General features: G+C 45.6%; 2 protein-coding genes across 2 annotated transcripts in view; one reads left to right on the top strand and one right to left on the bottom strand.

Moving 5' to 3' along the window:
* The window catches only part of LOC307227460 (gamma-aminobutyric acid receptor subunit beta-3-like), a gene marked incomplete at its 3' end in the record, with an annotated part of 99,998 nt that overhangs the window by 60,799 nt on the left and 18,751 nt on the right, over window positions 1-20,448 (bottom strand). The window lies entirely within an intron of this gene.
* The window catches only part of LOC307227461 (gamma-aminobutyric acid receptor subunit alpha-5-like), a gene marked incomplete at its 3' end in the record, with an annotated part of 42,645 nt that continues 24,320 nt past the window's right edge, over window positions 2,124-20,448 (top strand). The window contains exons 1-4 of the mRNA XM_079996786.1: window positions 2,124-2,244; window positions 5,947-6,014; window positions 7,370-7,590; window positions 19,587-19,669. Coding sequence (XP_079852912.1) covers window positions 6,012-6,014; window positions 7,370-7,590; window positions 19,587-19,669 — 307 coding nt within the window. The 5' untranslated portion in view covers window positions 2,124-2,244; window positions 5,947-6,011. The remainder of the gene's footprint in view (window positions 2,245-5,946; window positions 6,015-7,369; window positions 7,591-19,586; window positions 19,670-20,448) is intronic.

The raw sequence follows: 20,448 nt of genomic DNA, 5'->3' as shown, positions 1-20,448 counted from the left end.
AGATTTTTTATTGTGTCATTTTAAAAAAAAAATATGAATATACACGTATATATACATATAAACCCCATATTTGAAACCTAAAATTATTTAACGGGGCACTTCATAAGAATTCATCTTATTTCGCGTTTTCACGTGTCCTACTGTGTCGTTGGTGGCGGGGTCCGCCATTTCCGGCGGGGGCGGCAAAAAGGTGGACGAGTGGCGGTCGCGGCAAATTTGATCGACCCGCGTCGAATGAAGTGGTCGCCTAGCTCACCTTGACGAGGAGCCAAACACCCCGCAGACCAAAAAGCAACCGGTCAGAAGAGAAAACGATGACCAAATCATCTTCTCGATATAAATAAAGGGGCGTTTGAATGAAAGGGGACAACACAGACGGTGCTGCGACTCCCGGTGCTTTAGTTTTGAAATCATTCTTTGTGTGCGTGTGTGTGCGTGTGTGTGTGTGTGTGTGTGTGTGTGTGTGTGTGTGGGGCTATAGCTCTAAACATCTAAAGTGACACAACCATGGAGCGGTCCATCCTTCCTCTCCTGTTCCTGTGTGGATTCCAACACAGGTAGGCCTGAATACATTATATATGTGACATGGTGTTACGTCTTCAATTATTATCTTATTCATAATCGCGACACGAGTCTCGATATATATATCGCCCCGGGATTTTCCCTGGTCACAATACTGGGATATAGTAAAATTTGGTCTTCAAGACTGCACTACAGCAAAGTATGGTATTTTGTGAGCTGTTCAAGCTGTTTGAATCAAAGCATCACCAAAAACATATAATATTAATACACAGTATGTATTTTTTTACATTTATTTCTATACAGGGGTCATTCTTGCATTACAAAGTGAAAGGACGCTCAAGCACTTTATCAAGCACGACCGCTTTCATTTTCAAGGACTTCACCGAAGGCAAATAGATCATCGTTCAATAGTCAAAATAGTCAATATCATCAATATATGATTATTAACGTGATTGTAATCTACAGGGAATATCACAGGTTTTCAATTATCGCAACTCTTTCTTTCGAGGACCTTTCAGGCATTTCGGCACGAAACGGGGACACTTTCCAGGTATTCCAGCACTTTAATTCCTGAGGTTACGCGACCCAAGCGCCTCAAGGACCTGGTCAGAGCCCCGCGCGTATATATGATACGTAGCACGTTTGTGTGACGCTTGTATTCCATTTCGGAATTCAACTTCATCAGTGGTGAGGTTATCCAGGTGCTTTTGCCTCGGGCCGATGGAATGAAGCTCCCAAAAAAAAGGGAAGAGCAGCAACTTAAAGAGGGAACGAAAGAGTTTCCCAGGATTCAATTTGGGAGACATAAATATTTCAGTTTAATAATACGTTTGGACGCGCTCGCTCTGGGTGGGTTTGATTTCCTCCCCTCCTCGCCGCCGCTCTTCTCTCAACTGCTCCCTCCCCACGCCGCTCTTTCCTCTCCGTTCCCCGTCTCCTCCTCCTCCTCCTCCTCCTCCTCTCCTCGCCTTTCTTCCTCCTCCTCCCTCCCTTCCTCCTCTCCTCCTTTCCGCTCCTCCCTTCCTCTCCTCCCCTTCCATCCGCTCCTCTGTTCTACTCTCCTCGCCTTTGTTCCGCTCCTCTCCTTTCTTTCCTTCTCTCCTCTCTGTTTCGTCCTATTCTTGTTTCCTCCTCCCCTCTCCCCCTCTCTCCATCCCCCTCTCCCCCTCTCTCCATCCCCCTCTCCTCTCCCCCCCATTCCTCTCCTCTCCTCTCCCCCTCCCTCCATCCTCCTCCCCTCTGCTCTCCCCTCCTCTCCCCCTCTCTCCATCCTCCTCTCCTCTCCCCCCCTCTCCATCCCCCTCTCCTCTCCTCTCCCCCTCTCTCCATCCCCCTCTCCTCTCCTCTCCTCTCCCCCTCTCTCCATCCTCCTCCCCTCTGCTCTCCCCTCCTCTCCCCCTCTCTCCATCCTCCTCTCCTCTCCCCCCCTCTCCATCCCCCTCTCCTCTCCTCTCCCCCTCTCTCCATCCCCCTCTCCTCTCCTCCCCTCTCCCCTCCTCTCCCCCTCTCTCCATCCTCCTCCCCTCTGCTCTCCTCTCCTCTCCCCTCTCTCTATCCCCCTCTCTCCATCCCCCCCTCTCCCCCTCCTCTCCTCCAGCTGGTGTCAGAGCTCCTCTGAGGCTCAGAAGGAGGCAGCCGCCAACGACAACAGCACAGTTTTCACCAGGATCCTGGACGGGCTGCTGGACGGCTACGACAACAGACTCCGACCAGGACTCGGAGGTAAAAGGGGAAATGACGCCAAATGATGCGAAATGAAGCGTCACTTAACGGTAAAAAACAAACAAAAAAAACCAAAAACCCATAGAAAATGACAATTGAAACGGTTTCCCGTGAAGGGTTTCAGACGATAGAAACGGAGAGCTTGCTGCCAAAGTTGCGTAACTGACATTGTCCGTATTGTAATGGAGAACAAAAACTAACTTTGGGTTGAGTGTGATTATTTGATCAACCGGTATCACGAAATCACAATCAGTTGTTCAGTGTCAGTATTCCGCCAGTGTACATTTACATATACTAGGAACTATTTACATATACTGTACAAAGGAACTAGGAATTTATCATTTGTTTGGTTTGGTGCGTTTCACTACAAACGATAAGCATAAAAAAAGCTCAACATTCCCCCAAAAAACTAGAAAAATAGAAAACAAAATAGGAAAAAAAAGGGAAATAAAAAATCGAATAAAAATACAAATAAGAATTGTTAAATATATACAATATTAAAAAAAAAACGAAAACAGCAAATCAGATATCAGAATAAACAGGATAATCAAAATGTGATACGCAGGATAAATTGTTGTTATGGGTATGTAGGGTATAAATTATAAATATGAATTATTACTACTTCCTAACTAGCACACGACAATGTATGACACGACAATGTTTCCCACCCTCGTTTCCTGCCGCGGCACACTTTTGTACAAGGAAGCAATCCCACGGCGCACTACTGTAATGTTAAACCACAACAAAAAGTTCACAAACATTTAGAACTGAGCTTATCACACAGAGCGATTGATGAGTAGCGCAGCGCTGCAATTTTGATCTTGCGCTCACAAAAGCAAAATTCCATTATTAATTTATTTTAAGGAGAATTTGACATGATCTCACAGCAAATACTGGCGTATACGAACCATATATACGTTTTTTTATACTTATGTTATGTGTGAATTACTATTTTAAAAGATAACTGCTTGAAAAAAACAAAAAACACTTTTTGTGCAATTACGCAATTCTCACCTCTTCCCTTATTTTCCAATACTTATGAAAAAAGAAATTGAACGCATGGTGACCTTGCCCTAATACCGCTTGTCAGAGCGCACCGCTATCCCGCTACGTAGGCTCGGCGTGAATGCAGTAAACTACTACTCTAGAAAAAATAATTGCGTAAAATCACTTCACGCGGTCGGAGGAAGCTTGAGCGAGTGCCGTGAGCTAAAAAGGGGAGAAGATGTGACGTGTGTGGAAAACGCTCCCTTCTTCGGTCGTGATGCTTGTCGAGCAGTGTTTGCATTCAGCGCGTATTGAGGCATTTGAGCGCGCTGTCGTCAGGCAGGGTGCGTAACAGGCCTTAAGGTGACTCCTTGAGGCACAAGTCGTTGCCAGGTGCTTCTTTTTCTCCTTCTTCTGGAATCCAAGGGGGAGGATGGAGTGTGTGTGTGTGTGTGTGTGTGTGTGTGTGTGTGTGTGTGTGTGTGTGTGTGTGTGTGTGTGTGTGTGTGTGTATGTCTGCAAGAATCAATCAAGTCATTTCCGAGACACAGGCCTCCTGATCCACTAAAAATCTGCGGTTTATTTTTTTCTTTCTTCCTCTCCTCCTCCCCTCGCTCGTTCGCCCTCTCATTCACTCCCTTGCTCCGGCGACAGGGGAAGATAACCTTGAGAAGCCCACGCGCTCCCATTGAGAGACGGCGCCGCTTTTTCATTTATTTATTTGTTTGTTTGTTTGTTTATTTATTTTCTCCGACAGCCCTTTTCATATGAATGTCCGTCTTTTCTTGCTTCCGTCCTTTCAGTCCATCGCTCTCTCTCGCTTTCTCGCGCTCTCTCTCTCTCTCTCTCTCGCTCTCCCTTCTCCTCCTCTCTTTCATAACCGCATTTTGGTCCAATGACTGTACTGAGTTTTTTTACCATTGGCATTTCGTTACCTCGTTTTGGATTTTCTAATATATATATATATATATATATATATATATATATACTGTACATATATAGGATGCAGCGTTTCTTTCCTGTTTTTCTCGTTTATTTCCTTCTGTTTTTGGTGGAACGGCTGATGTGTCATGGCGAGAGAGAGAGAGAGAGAGAGCGAGAGAGAGGGAGCCCACCCTCACTCTTACATCCTGGTTACTGTTGCTACCCTTGACAAGAGGGCCCTATAAATACATAGCAGAAAAAAAGACGAAAAAAAACCCCATCTCTACAAGCCCTCTATCCATCCATCTATCTAACTATCTATCCATCCATCTATCCATCCATCTATCTAACTATCTATCCATCCATCTATCCATCCATCTATCCATCCATCTATCTAACTATCTATCCATCCATCTATCCATCCATCCATCTCTCCATCCATCTATCTAACTATCTATCCATCCATCTATCCATCTATCCATCCATCTATCTAACTATCTATCCATCCATCTATCTAACTATCCATCCATCTATCTAACTATCTATCCATCCATCTATCCATCCATCTATCCATCCATCTATCCATCTATCTAACTATCTATCCATCCATCTATCCATCCATCTATCCATCCATCTATCCATCCATCTATCCATCCATCTATCTAACTATCTATCCATCCATCTATCTAACTATCTATCCATCCATCTATCCATCCATCCATCTCTCCATCCATCTATCTAACTATCTATCCATCCATCTATCTAACTATCTATCCATCCATCTATCCATCCATCCATCTCTCCATCCATCTATCTAACTATCTATCCATCCATCTATCTAACTATCTATCCATCCATCTATCCATCCATCCATCTCTCCATCCATCTATCTAACTATCTATCCATCCATCTATCTAACTATCTATCATCCATCTATCCATCCATCTATCATCTATCTATCCATCCATCCATCTATCCATCCATCCATCCATCCATCTATCCATCCATCCATCCATCCATCCATCCATCCATCTATCCATCCATCTATCCATCCATCCATCCATCCGTTCACATACATGTCAATGGTGATTGATACCAAATAGATAGACAGACAGACAGACAGACAGACAGACAGACAGACGACTGACTGACTGACTGACTGACTGATAGATAGATAGATAGACAGATTGATTGAGATTGCAGCAGCTCATGTCCACCATTATATGGCACTATATGGGGGAAAAATGAAATATACAATAAGACCCAGTTAGCTGTACACAATATAATATGGCAGGAAAATAATCAAAATAAACCAAAAAATGTCATGAGGAGAAAAAAAAAACTCACGCAAAAATAAAATAATAATACAATTATTGTACATATATTGATTTATTCTTCTGAATTTGCAGAATGTTTTCCCCGTTTATTTAATGGCTATTTCCCGTGTTGCCTGAAAATGTCTGAAAAAAAAAGATGAATCAATAATTCGATCAATTCACAAAAAAAAAAAAAAAAAAAATGAGAGCAGTTGACACGCACGGCGGCTCTGTTTGAGAAAAACAAAACCAAAGAACGAGCCAGCGTCCCCTCTGGCAGCAAATTTGTCAAAAATTCAACGCCCGCGTACTGGTTAAGGGATGGACATCTGAGGAATCTCCATTGAAATCTTACTGCCGATATAATCACCTGGACATTGTATCCACCTCCGTTTTTGTTGAAGGTTCCGTAAATACCTGTCTCTCTCTCTCTCTCTCTCTCTCTCTCTCTCCCTCCCTCCATCTCCCTGCCCAGAGAATGTCACCGAAATCAAGACGAATATTTTCGTCACCAGCTTCGGACCGGTGTCAGACACGGAGATGGTGAGTGTCGGTCCACGGTTGTCCGTCGCCATAGATACAACCCGACGGGGTCGCCGCCGCTCCGGCTCTGTATTTTTAGCTCCTCGGGGGAAGGAGCCAATGGCGGGACGGGAACTCTTTCCGAGCCGCGTCACATGTCACATCCCTTTTGGTTTTAAAACATCGCATTGTCCATCCAATCACTGCCAACACGCCCCACAATAAACCTTACTTGAATTGGTAAATTAAATACGGTAATTCGTCATCTTCCCGACAGCCTGTTTGTATCAGGCCGCCACCGAGTCACATTCGCTATTAGGGACGTGCAAAACTCTTTTTTTTCACGGCTGGATATTTGACGGGTGGTGTGAGCGAATAATCGATTATTTGGATGATTATCCATCATTCGATTATTCAGAAATTTTGAAATTGAGAAACAACTGCCGGGTGCCACGCCCGCTCCGATTAAGAGCCCTTCACATTCTGGAACCGAACCAAAAAAAAAAAAAAAAAAAGGAATATATTAAAAGTTAATTACCCAGAGATATCACAGACCGGACCTGCTGCACGTCCCAGGGAGAGGTCCAATTTGAATTGTACTGTGTGTAGTTACTTAGCTCCAAAATTCTTTTTACATGAAATAGAGTTAATATGAGTCTGACGTTAAATTCATCGCATAATCCAACAATCGAATAATCAGATATCTGGACCCATCCCGACGAGCTGTGGATCGATTCACATTGATGACATCACAGATAAGGGAAGATGACAATGATTCGTTTCCAACCCAAATTGGATGACACGGTCAGCTTTAAAGGGCGGAAAGTTAAACGCCATCCATTCTGCCCTTCATTTATTGCCTTCTGAACCCAAATCGGTTTAATCTCGGTGCGGGGAAAGAGGCGTCAGAACGGCCCCGCTCATAAAAACGCCCGGACGTATTAGACCCCACCGTCATATCTGTAGGCGCGGGTGACCAAACGTGGGACGTCGCTTGTATTCGACTCGATAAAATGGGCGTGGACGCGGATCCGCAATTGATTAACCGACTGCGGCGAGAGGGTCACACTGCTTTGCGGTTTTGCCCAAAAATGCGATAAAGGATCATAAATTGGTAAAAGAAATCGGCTCAAGGCGAAGGCCTATTAGCGGACAAGCTGTTTCCTCTGTCGTTATGTCGTTCTTGTCTGGTGTAACCAACTGCTGCGACGCACCGTTGGGACATAGTTTGAAAAAAGACGGCGATGGACAACGGACCTGCCAAATCGGTTATGGCCAAGGTTATTTAAGGAGAACAAATAAAGATGGCAGCCTCAGCGTCACAACACAGTCGACCGAGGGCTGACCCTGCGGTCTCCCCCTGCCTCTGTCGTCAGGAGTACACCATCGACGTGTTCTTCCGCCAGAGCTGGAAGGACGAGCGCCTGTGCTTCAAGGGTCCCATGGAGATGCTGCCGCTGAACAACCTGCTGGCCAGCAACATCTGGACGCCCGACACCTTCTTCCTCAACGGCAAGAAGTCCATCGCCCACAACATGACCACGCCCAACAAGCTGCTGAGGCTGCAGGACGACGGCACGCTGCTCTACACCATGAGGTAGCGTCGCCGGCCCCTCGCTGGCACCGTTTGAGTCGCCGCCCGTCCTTGTCATCCGTCCGTCCGTTCATCCACGCTCCCACCCGTCCGTCCATCCAGTCGTCCATCCATGCTTTCTCAATGGCGTAGAAGTCCGTCGAACCATAATGTGACCACGGCCAACATGCTGCTGAGGCCTACACCACGACGCAGCACCGCCCTCACGATCACGCTTTTAGTCACCGTCTATCCATCCTTCCATTCCTCCGTTCGTCCATCCCTCCACACGGCTCCACGTCATGGGGTAGCACTGCCTTCACAAGCACTTTTTTAGTCACAGTCATCGATCCATCCACCCATCCATCCAGGTGTCCATCCATCCATGCTTCTATCCATCCGTGTGCTTCTATGCTTCTATATGTTCTTCTTCTTCTCCGTATGCTTCTATCCATCCATCCATCCATCCGTCCATCCATCCACCCACCCATCCATCCATCCATCCTTCTATCTTTACTTCCATCCATCCATCCGTCCATCCACCCATTCTTCTACAGTGTCCATCCATCCATCCATCCATCTTTTGCTTCCCACTCGTCGTACTGTAGGCTGTCTTCCTGTTGACGGAGGGGGGCAGGGAGAAACCCCTCCCTCACGCCCTGTTCCCAGCGTTGGGTGATTTATAATCTCCAGTGAGTCTCACCTGCATGTTCTTGACTTTAATAATTGGATGATGAAGACTTTTAGCTCAGTGCATGAAGGGCAGAATGCATCTTCGCACGCGGAGGTTGCAGTATTAATTGGTGAGGTGGCTACACTATTAAAAAGGGGAGTGGATGACTGGCTGGTTGGTGACTATACTGTAAATAAGGGGTTCCCAAACATTTTTTCCCTCAGGGACCCACCTTGAATTAAACCTGATTACATTTTTTTCCATGTATTGATTCACAGTCGGTGGCCACGTTTGTTGGAATGTTTTTAATTTTCAAGGTAGAGGGAGCAAGGTTTTTAGGGCATTAAAACTTTTAGTCACTTGCATTTGAACTTACTCTTGTGTGGATTTTTGAACTAATATTCCACTATTAGGAAACATATGATTCAAATCATTTAAAGCCTAGCGACCACCCCTGTGATCTCTGGTGCCCCTCTGCGGGGGTCCAGCGCCCCAGGTTGGGAATCACTGGTGTAATCGGTGGATATTCTCCGTCCCTCCACTACACCCCTGTTTACACCAAAAGATGGTAGTCATGGAATGAGTTATTAGACTTTTTATACCCCAGTACATGTACTATCAAGTACTCATTTCAAATATTTTGGAACTAATGCAATATGGAGGGATTTTCTGCACCTCAGGATCTGTCAGATCCCACAGCGAAACACTGCCACCTTGTGGATATTCAAGTTTTTTTTTAATTGTATTCTTATTTTATTTGTTGTTTTTATTTTCATTTTTAATTCAGGGTCAGTCAAGTTGTTTTTTTTTTTTTGTTTTGTTTTGTTTTGTTTTGTTTTGGGTTTTTTTTTCCCAAAACGAAAAATCCAAAAGATTTTTTTTCAGCTACATAACAATACATATTTTTTATAAAAAGAAAATGTAATATTCCATACCTGTGCCAATGACTTAAACACAAACAGAATAGGAATTCAGGGTTTACATTTGAAAATGAATACAATTATAAAGAATTTCCATTGATTATGTAGCTTATAGTTGTTGAATGCCAATTCAGTTTTAGTCGTCTTCTGTAAAAAAAAAAAGATCATTTCGATTTTGTGGTTCTTAGTTTGTTTGATTCAGTATTTCCTAAACAGTTCCTGAACCATGAACGAGTCTCGTAAGAGTCTCCGGCTCCGAGTTGTGACCGGAATTCTCACAGGAAGCGTTAAATTCATCCATTTGATCATCCAAGTGTTCAACATTCAATTCAAACTATCCCAGATCCCATGGTATTTTTTTTTTGTCAAGATATGACAACACTTTATTAACCCAAGCAAGTATAAGTCTACAGGAAGTACAATTTACAGTATTGCAGCATTACAAGAGTCCTAACTACTAATGAATTACTAATACAAGTCACATTTACAGTATTTAATCCTCAGTAATTATTTTCACTCTGTGACTTGCCAAAGCTCTCATGAAGGGACTCCAGGCAGCCATTTTGAAGGATTTGTTCATAATGAGCGAATTGTTTGCAAATCAGTACCGTCTTTTTTTTTTTGAGGACAATCTTCCTGACCAGACCTTTTTTTGGTTGGGATCGCTTCCCGCCGCCAGGGAGTGCCCTTACCCTGCGATGTGCAAATGTGGCTTTTGCTGTGTGTATATATATATATATATATATATATATACACACACATACACACACACACACACACACACACACACACACACACACACATATTCAGATTTATTGGGGGTTTTTTTTCAACATGAATTGAATCCTCCGTTTGGCACCTTGTACGGCCCTTATTTTTTTTTTGGAGGATTTTGAAGACGGTTTAGTTGGGGTCGTTTTGTGGCAGCCATGGGAATCCCCCTCACCTTGTGACGCGCAAATGTGGGTCTTGTTGTTTGTACACAAGTATATTATACGGTATATTTATATGTCCAGGGAGTACGGGGCCGTAAAGCCGCGACCTTTTGAACCGGAGAAGGACGATAATTCTTGGCTTGGGGGTTTTATCCGTCTGCGGGACTTAAGAGTGACGACTGTATCATGGAAGAGAGCACTCTATCTGATATCACCACCACCCACTGGGAGCATAATGCTGCATGTTGGATAGATTATCCATATGTAAACCCCCTGGACACACACGCACGCACGCACGCACGCACACACACACACACACACACACACACAGAGGCACGCATGCAAACACACACACACACAGGAGGTACACATGGGAAACTAAAGACACCAACATGAAAAAGCCCATACGTGCCGGCGCAAATAGGCTCCTGTACGAGCGCATATGCAAAAGCTCACGCCCTCAGATGTACGTGTGCGGTGAACCCCACGCACACACACACACACACACGCACACACCCACACACACACACACACACACACACACACACAGATACACACACACACACACACACACACACAAAACCGTGGATGCGAAGCGAGGTTTCTACACTAATCAGGCGTAGCAGCACAGACACTAGAGCCTGAGAAGTAGCGGATTGTCTGTGTGTGTGTGCGTGTTTAAGTACGTGTGTGTGTGTGTGTGTGTGTGTTTGAGTACATGCGCGTACTTTGCCACGTATTCCACTGCGTGTGTATAAATGGGACTTTACACCGCGTTCCAAATTATAATGCAAATGATGTTTTTCTCTGATTTTCCTAAATAGTCGATGCAAATGACGGTCGGTATAATTCTCAAGTCATCAACCGTTAGGGTTTAATTCAAATGTTGTTGAACAAACCTCCCAATGATAACAGTATTTTTTTCAAAAATAAAAAACTCATAATGAACTGTTCAAAATTATTATGCACAACAGAGTTTCAAAACATATTATAGGTTGTAAATAACTGAAAATGCTCATTTGTTGAATTTTCAGCATTAGCAGGTCATATTTACTGAAATCAAAAGCTATTTCAATCAAAAACATCTTAACAGACTAAGTTACATGTTAACATAGGACCCTTCTTTGATATCACCTTCACAATTCTTGCATCCATTGAACTTGTGAGTTTTTGGAGAGTTTCTTCTTGAATTTCTTTGCAGGATGTTAGAACAGCCTCCCAGAGCTGCTGTTTTGATGTGAACTGCCTCCCACCCTCATAGATCTTTTGCTTGAGGATGCTCCAAAGGTTCTCAATAGGGTTGAGGTCAGGGGAGGATGGGGGTCACACCATGAGTTTCTCTCCTTTTATGCCCATAGCAGCCAATGACACAGAGGTATTCTATGCAGCATGAGATGGTGCATTGTCAGGCATGAAGATGATTTTGCTGCAGAAGGCACGGTTCTTCTTTTTGTACCATGGAAGAAAGTTGTCAGTCACAAACTCTATATACTTTGCCGAGGTCATTTTCACACCTTCAGGGACCCTAAAGGGGCCTCCCAGCTCTCTCCCCATGATTTCAGCCCAAAACATGACTCCACCACCTCCTTGCTGACGTCGCAGCCTTGTTGGGACATGGTGGCCATCCACCAACCATCCACTACTCCATCCATCTGCACCATCCAGGGTTGCACGGCACTCATAGGTAAACAAGAGCGTTGGTTAGGAGTGGCCCAATAGTAGGTTTATGTACAACTGCAAGCCTCTGGAGGATCCTACACCTTGAGGTTCGTGAGACTCCAGAGGCACCAGCAGCTTCAAATACCTGTTTGCCTCTTTGTAATGGCATTTTAGCAGCTGCTCTCTTAATCTCATGAATTTGTCTGGCAGAAACCTTCCACATTTTGCCTTCATCTGCACAAACCCGTCTGTGCTCTGAATCAGCCACAAATCTCTTCACAGTGCGATGATCACGCTTAAGTTTTCGTGAAATATCGAATGTTTTCATACCTTGTCCAAGGCATTGCACTATTTGACGCTTTGCTGCAGCAGAGAGATCCTTTTTCTTTCCCTTATTGCTTGAAACCTGCGGCCTGCTTAATGATGTGGAACGTCCTTCTTAGTAGTTTTCCTTAAATTGGGCTCACCTGGCAAACTAATTATCACAGGTGTCTGAGATTGGTTTCAGTGATCCAAAGAGCCCTGAGACACAATACCATCCATGAGTTTAATTGAAAAACAAAAAACGTAATGTTTATGACACTTAAATCCAATTTGCATAATAATTTGGAACGCGGTGTGTGTGTGTTCTAGTGTGTGTGTGTGTTTGCATAATCTAAAAATGGCAACAGATTCATCGGAAACGGTAGCTCCAGCAGGTTTTCCTTTTAATCGTCTGATTGTTACAGCACTATGGATGTCATTACCGCCACGGGGCTTAGCTGCTGAGAGCACTGTGTGCACACACCACACACACACACACGCACGCACGCACGCACGCACACACACACACACACACACACACACACACACACACACACACACACACACACACACACACACACACAAACACACACCCCCCTCCGCCATCACCTCACATCAACACATAACACACATCTGGGAAGAGCCAGGCTACATTTGTATGGAATTCTCTGTACTGGAATCTTCTGGTGTAAATAGTATAAGTATATATATATATATATATATACACAACGATCAGCCACAACATACAACCAGGAAGCAGGTGAACATTCAGTTGTTGAAGTTGATGTGTTGGAAACAGGAAAAATGGGCAAGCGTAAGGTTCTGAGCCACTTTAACAAGGACCAAATTGTGATGGCTAGACGACTGGGTCAGAGCATCTCTAATTCGTCAGGTCTTGTGGGGTGTTCCCAGTATGCAGTGGGGGAGTTTGGGGGAGAAGACGACAGCCTTCACGAGGCCTCTCCTGTGAGTAGTGAGAAATGGTGCAAGACCAACTCACGAAACTAATGTCGCTAAAGAATCATCGAGCTGGCAGACCAAGGTACAAGCCAATGCCAAAACCAAGGCAGAGAACATCCTCTTTAGGACGGGCGGACACCCCCACCGTCGAAAACCAAGGTCTGCCGGTGCTCCAACTCAATGTCGAGGGCCTTACCATCGCAAAACTCGAAGTCATCAGGCATCTCGCCGATTCCAACAAAGTGGCAGCGGTCCTCCTGCAAGAGACACACTGGGTGTCAGATGAAAACCTCAAGCTTCCTGGGTTCTCCCTCGCTGGATCCATCCACAGCAAGAAGCATGGAATGGCAACCTTCGTCCGAGATGGTTTGAGCTGGGCAGCCACCAGCCAATCTCCACCTGGCTGCAACATCGAGTGGCTGGCCACTAAAATCCAAGAAACATCTGTCGTGAACGTATATAAGCCCCCACCAACAGCGCTGACTGCATCATCACTTCCATCCGTGACTGCTCCTGCCATCTATGCAGGTGACTTCAACTGCCAACATACGGATTGGGGTTACCAACACACATCACAGGATGGAGAAGCACTGAGTGAGTGGGCCTCTAACATTGAGGCACTACTGCTGTACGACCCAAAGGAGCCCCCAAGCTTCTGCTCTGCACGTTGGAACTCTTATACCAACCCAGATCTGGCCTTCGTCATATGCCGCAGTAACGACCTGAAACCGGAGAGACGTGTCTTGGACAGGTTCCCTCGCTCACACCACCGGCCATCCATCATCAAAGTACCATCCCTAGTACAGCCGGTAGCTGGCAAACCGGTCAGGAGATGGAACTTCAGGAAGGCGAACTGGCAGTCGTTTACGGTGGAAACAGAAAGAAGAACTGCTGGTCTCATGGACCCAGAAGCAGAAGACGTGGATGCTGCATACATTGCCTACTGTGAAGTCCTCCTAAGGGCAGCAAAGCACAACATCCCACGTGGCTACAATAAAAACTATATCACGGGCTGGGATGAGGAGTGCAGCTGCCTGTTGCGCCAACACCAGCAGGCGATCACCAGGGAAGAAATGGACGCAACAGCAACAACCCTACTGCAGAAGCTGGATGACACCCGAAGGGCTAGGTGGACGGAAGTAGCGGAATCCATCGACTTCACCCACTCCAGCCGGAAGGCGTGGCAGACCATCAACTTGCTCTCAGGGAGAAAAACAACACCTCGTAGGTGTCCAGTGACTGCAGATGCTATTGCTTCCCAGCTCCTGAAAAATGGTCGCTTCCCTGATGCGGACAAAAACTTCGCACGACTGACATCGTGTGAGGTATCATCCCTCTCCAGAGCAGCCAGCGCTGATGCTAATCTCTCAGGAGACTTCACAGCAGCCGAGCTAAAGGCAGCAATTAAAAAACTGAAGCTGGGCAAATCACCAGGTCGAGACAATATCCACCCAGAGTTTGTTATGCACCAAAGTGAAAGAACATCTCAATGGCTACGCACATTCTTCTCATCATGCTTCCGGAGGTCCAAGCTCCCGAAGACCTGGCGCCGTGCTTCCATCATAGCCCTTCCAAAGCCGAACAAACCCGCCGAAGACCCGAAGTCCTACAGGCCCATATCCCTGCTCTGTGTCCCGTACAAGATTCTGGAGAGGCTGATCCACAGCCGCATTGAGCCAGTGGTGGACCCTCAACTCCCACCGGAACAAGCCGGCTTCCGCAGAGGCAGGTCAACGGTGGACCAGGTAACGCTACTCACCCAGGACATCGAGGACAGCTTCCAAGATAATGAGAAAGCTGGAGTAGTATTCCTGGACCTGACAGCCGCTTATGACACCGTGTGGCACCGTGGACTACACCTGAAACTGTTGAGAACAATCCCGGACCGGCACATGGTGAGATTTATTATGGAGATGCTATCTAACCATAGCTTCATCCTACAAACCAGCGATGGCCAGACCAGCAGGCTCAGAAGGCTGAAGAACGGTGTCCCGCAAGGCTCTGTCCTCCCACCAATGTTATTTAACATCTATATTCACGACCTGCCAGACACAACATCCAAGAAGTACGGCTATGCGGACGACCTGGCCATCATGCTTCGATGCCCAACATGGAACACTATGGAAGAAGGCCTCAACCGAGACATGGGCATCCTGGCAGACTACCTCCAGAAGTGGCACCTTCAGCTCAGCATGGGCAAAACAGTGTCTGCAGCTTACCACCTCTACAACCGGGAGGCAAGAAGGGAACTGGACGTGCATGTTGGCAACATCCGCCTGGAGTTCCAGCAAGCCCCCAAGTACCTCGGCGTATGCTTGGACCGGACGCTGTCCTACAAGCAGCACCTGGATGAAGTGAAGGCCAAGACAACCGCAAGGGTCTCGCTCATCCGCCGCCTTGCAGGCTCGACTTGGGGAGCTTCCCCCCAGACCCTACGCATATCCACGCAAGCCCTGGTCCTACCCGTAGCGGAATACTGTGCCCCTGCCTGGAGCAGAAGTCCACATGCGAACAAGGTGGATACTGTCATCAACAGCGCCCTCCGGATAGTAACTGGTTGTCTGAAACCCACCCCTGTGTCCTACCTGCCAGTCCTAGCTGGTATCGCCCCACCCAGTCTCCGACGGGAAGCAGCTACCCTCGCCCTGGCAAGGAAAGCCCAGAAGAACGACTGGCACATCCTACACAAAGCCACAACAACACCGGCACCACCATGCAGGCTCAAGTCTCGCCATCCCTACAACAAGGCAGCACAAGAGATGCTACAGTCGATCCCTGACGACTTGTCCAAGGACGCCTGGCTGGCAGCATCCTGGAGACAATCGTGGGAGTCAGCTGCGCCCTCCCGCATCCAACGATACATCCGGGACCCAGGAGGAGGTGTAAAAGGAGAAGACATGCCACGCCACCTATGGACCTCGCTGAACCGCCTGCGTACTGGCGTCGGGCGCTTCAAGTCCTCTCTAAAGAAGTGGGGCCTATCCGACAGTGCGTCATGCGAGTGTGGCGAACCTGAACAGACTGCCGAGCACATAATCACCAGCTGCCCCCTATACAGCCCACCCTCAGAAGCTGGCCTTTTTGACCTAGGACTGGAGACGAGGGCGTGGCTATATGACACTGAGTTGGCCATCTGATGATATACGAAAGAAGTATGCAGTGGTAAGTACCTACCAAAAGTGGTCCAAGCAAGGACAACCGGTGAACCAGCGACAGGGTCATGGGCGCCCATGGGCTCATTGATGCTCGTGGGGAGGGAAGTCTCGCCCGTTTGGTCCAATCCCACAGAAGTTGCTGAAAAAGTTAATGCTGCTGTGATAGAAAGGAGTCAGAACACACAGTGCATCACAGCTTGCTGCGCACAGGGCTGCATAGCGGCAGAGTGCTCGTGCTGACCCCTGTCCACAGCCGAAAGCTCCTACAACAGGAACAGCATAATTGGACCATGGAGCAATGGAAGAAGGTGGCCTCATCTGATGAATCACGTTTTCTTCTACGTCATATGGATGGTTGGGGTTAGAGTCCGATCAGATGGAGCATTAGTGGGATGTGCTGGAACAACGAACCCGGTCCATGGGGGCCCCACCTCACAACTTCCAGGACTTAAAGGATCTGCTGCTGACGTCTGGGTGCCAGATACCACAGGACACCTTCAGAGGTCTTGTGGAGTCCATGCCTCCACGGGTCAGAGCTGTTTTGGCGGCACAAGGGGGAGCTACACAATATTAGTGGTTATTAGTGGTGGTTTTAATGTTGTGGCCGATCGGTGCATATATTTTTATATATATATATATATATATATACACTTTTTATCATAAGAACATACAAACATATAGCACATATAAAATATATGTTACAAAAACATTATACTTTACGTCTTGATATTTTGGCTTTTTTTGGTCATTTTTGTTATTTTCTATAACCATTTCAACACCTATTACTTAATCTCACCCATCTCTCATTCTACTACTTACATGACTTGTATATACTGTGTATATGTATGTGTAACGCATTCATCCCGCCCACACACGCATGTTCATTCATGATTCATGAGCTGCAGGCGTTGGGGAAAAGGGGGGTTTCCTCTGCCCTGGCGTTTTGGAAAAGCATCAATGTCACGTAGGTGCCAGCGTAGGAAAGGAATCTCCTCCTGGAGTTTGTCCCCATGGATTATTCATAACGCCCGGCGCGTTTCAACATGATCTTCACGCCACACAGCGGTTTCACCCCAAGAGGCGTTTGTTGTGAGAGTAAACCGTTTGAATATACAACACGGACGGTTCTTCAGGGGTGAAATCCTTCTTCTTCTGCAAAATGTGTTTTTCCTGTAACAGGCGTTTTCGTTTGTCAGTCTGAAATCTCGAGTCGCTCTCCTCGAAACGTTTCGACGCGTCAGGCTGTGAAGACGTGTCACCACTTTCACTGGTTGACGCCGCGCTTCTCGTAGCGTGGAGTTTGTCCCGGACTCATTTTGCAAAGTGCACACTCGCAAAGAGGAGGTACAGTCCCTTTTTTTTTTAATGGTTTCTGAATCTCCCATCAAAGCACATCACCAAAGTTAAAGGCTAGGCGTGCTGTTGTTGTTTTTTCAGCTCAGGCTTTATTCAAACGATTTAAAACTGTTCTTCATTCATAACCCTTCACCAAACGCTTAAAGTCCCTGTAAAATGATTCCGTGATTTGTTTCCATCCATGTATAACATGTTGGAAAGCAGTTGCTGAAAACATGCGGATAGACTGTGAAGGATGTAGCACTGAACTGGGGAGTTCCATTTTGAAACAGTTTCTCACCATTTTTCTGGTCAGGATTTTGTGACCCTATGAGGTACACGAGGTCATACAATGCATGGCCCTGCCCCCTCGGGATAAAACGCTGTTTTGGGAATAATCACCTCAAGCGGACAAGTAGCGGTCCCAAACCGTGCATTTCATCAGGTTTTTCCAGGTCTTATCGACCCTTTCGGACTTGCGGCCGAGAGACTAGAAACGGCGAGTTGCGACGCTTCCGACTGGCGACCTGCCCCGGCCCGACTCTCTGCACCGGATGCATCGCGGCGACTCCGAGAAGTAGTTTTATAAATCCAACGGTATGTGCGAGAACAGCGGTAAAGCCGACATTTAAATGGGGTCTGGAATCCGGGGGAAAAAAAAAAAAAGAAGAGGTGTCATGGCCGACAGCCGCGCTCGACTTTTTCCGCCTCTGCAGCAGATCCTCACGAACCCCCTCCCAGCTGTTTCAGACACAATACGGCCAAAGCGATGCAATTGGACAATCGGGCAGCGATGTGGAAGAGCAACCTGAGCCCTGAAAAAAACCCCCCAAAAAAATAAAACAGCAGGTCCCTGCGGAGCGGAGGCGGAGGAGGAGGAAGAGGAGGAGGAGGAGGAGGAAGATGCGTCCTCCTTTCACACTTCATTCAGCTTCATTCGCTCCAGTTACGCGACCACATCTGGACGGACCAAAGTAAAATAAAAATTGCAGAATACCGGATTTTTTCCCCCCCAAAAATGACCAAAGTGAAACCGAGCGCAAAATTTATTTCAATTAAAAAAAACACAAGTTGGTTCTAAATCTATTCCCTCTATCTTCAGCCAGCTCATTACAGTCTGTCCACCAGTGGGTTCACCTCATCCTGCCATCGCCGCCATTTATTTTCCTCTTCTGGTTCCTGCAGCGCTGCATGTTCCAGGGGAATTTATAGAATCTAGGCCAGATCTAAGAACCCAACGTGCTTTTTGAAGTGGAAAAAAGTGAATTATTACCGTGTGTGTATGTGTGTGTGTGTGTGTGTGTGTGTGTGTGTGTGTGTGCATGTGCAAATGGTGCTCTCAGCAGATCTGGTTTACTCTTGTTTTCTGAAGAAGAAGAAATAAGCAAATTAAATCCTTATATATATACACACTGTGCATGCTGTATACTGTATATGCCTGTATATGACGATCTTAATACTTTATAGTTTAATGTTTTATCTAAAAATAGCTTAAAAGAACATTTTCAAGGGAAAATGCTGCTTACATCTGGAAAGTAAACAAATATAGCTCTTACTCTTATATACGGTATATGTTTAGTGGACACTGAAACCCTTAACTAACTCAGATAAAAATATGGACATTTTTACACACAATTTATTTACATTTAATTTGATTTAAATTCATTTAAATTTTTATGTTTTATTTTTTATTTAACAAAAAATAAAATAAAATAAAATGAATCTTACACCGAGCCCTTGTGGCCACCAGGTGGCAGTGTTGTCTCTATAAACCCGCTGACACCTCCTCCCCAGCTGGGTGGAAATGTTAAATAAATCTGTGGTGTTTTAAACACCCAAAATGTCAAATGTGGAATCATCAAGTGTCAAGCTTCAAAGGAGAGCGTTACTTTGCTATTTCACTCCAACCGGATAATAATAGTAAGAAGAGTGTTGAGAATTAATTATAAATGTAATATTATATATAATAAATATAATATTACATACTACCATCAAGGTGGTCATTTTTTATTTTATTTTTTTTTAAATCCCCACTGTTCATACACCCATAATTTACGCTTTTTATGCTTTTCATCCGCAGGTTGACCATATCTGCCGAGTGTCCTATGCAGCTGGAGGACTTCCCCATGGACGCCCACGCATGCCCCCTAAAGTTTGGAAGCTGTGAGTAAAACAACCCGACACTGATCTAACCAGTTAGATTAAATGAAGCGAGCTGGAACCCTATTCTAATGATCTTATCTGTAATTGTACGGCAGCCCCTTATTGTTATTGTAAGAGGAAAAAGAACCCCAAATTCCGGGAATTTTGAAGCCTAAAACTATTTGGGAAACCAACTTCTGCACAACACATGGTTTGTGTCTTGTCTTGTTACAAAGACCTCGTGGTCGAGGTTTCATCCTAATTGATCCACATACGGAGCACATATTAGCGCAAAAACCAACCAGAAATGGTTAAAACTACCTGGAAGACATACTTCGGCATAAGCTAGGAGCACGGTTAAGGTGTCGTTCAAACCGCTTTAATAACAAGGATCGCGTGGTTTAAATTTCATCCAAATCGATCCACATATGGAGCAGATATTCATTAGAAACCAAACAAATTTGACCCAAAATATTCAGTATTTCTAGTTATATCACACATCGCACGTGTCGTGCAAAATTGAACGAGATGAGATTTACAGTAAGTTGCTTTATGACGTCATCATATTATTAACTAAATGTACAAATTCAGATTGAGAATGTCCAGTTTGACGTGTCCATGGGGCGGCGTGGAACTGGTCCTTGTATATTCTATAGATATTACCAAACTATCGATTGACGTGTATATTTATATAACTTCTTTCCTGGTACATGTCAGAAGATCTGTTCGATTTTTATTTTTAATCCGTGGTCCCCATTACTTCGCCGGATTAATGAAAAAAAGAAAAGGAAATAATCCCT

Source organism: Zeus faber (genome assembly GCF_960531495.2).
Source record: "Zeus faber genome assembly, chromosome: 2".
Taxonomy (NCBI): Eukaryota; Metazoa; Chordata; class Actinopteri; order Zeiformes; family Zeidae; genus Zeus; species Zeus faber.
The sequence above is the reverse complement of the archived record's forward strand: the minus strand, read 5'-3'. Positions and strand labels throughout refer to the sequence as shown.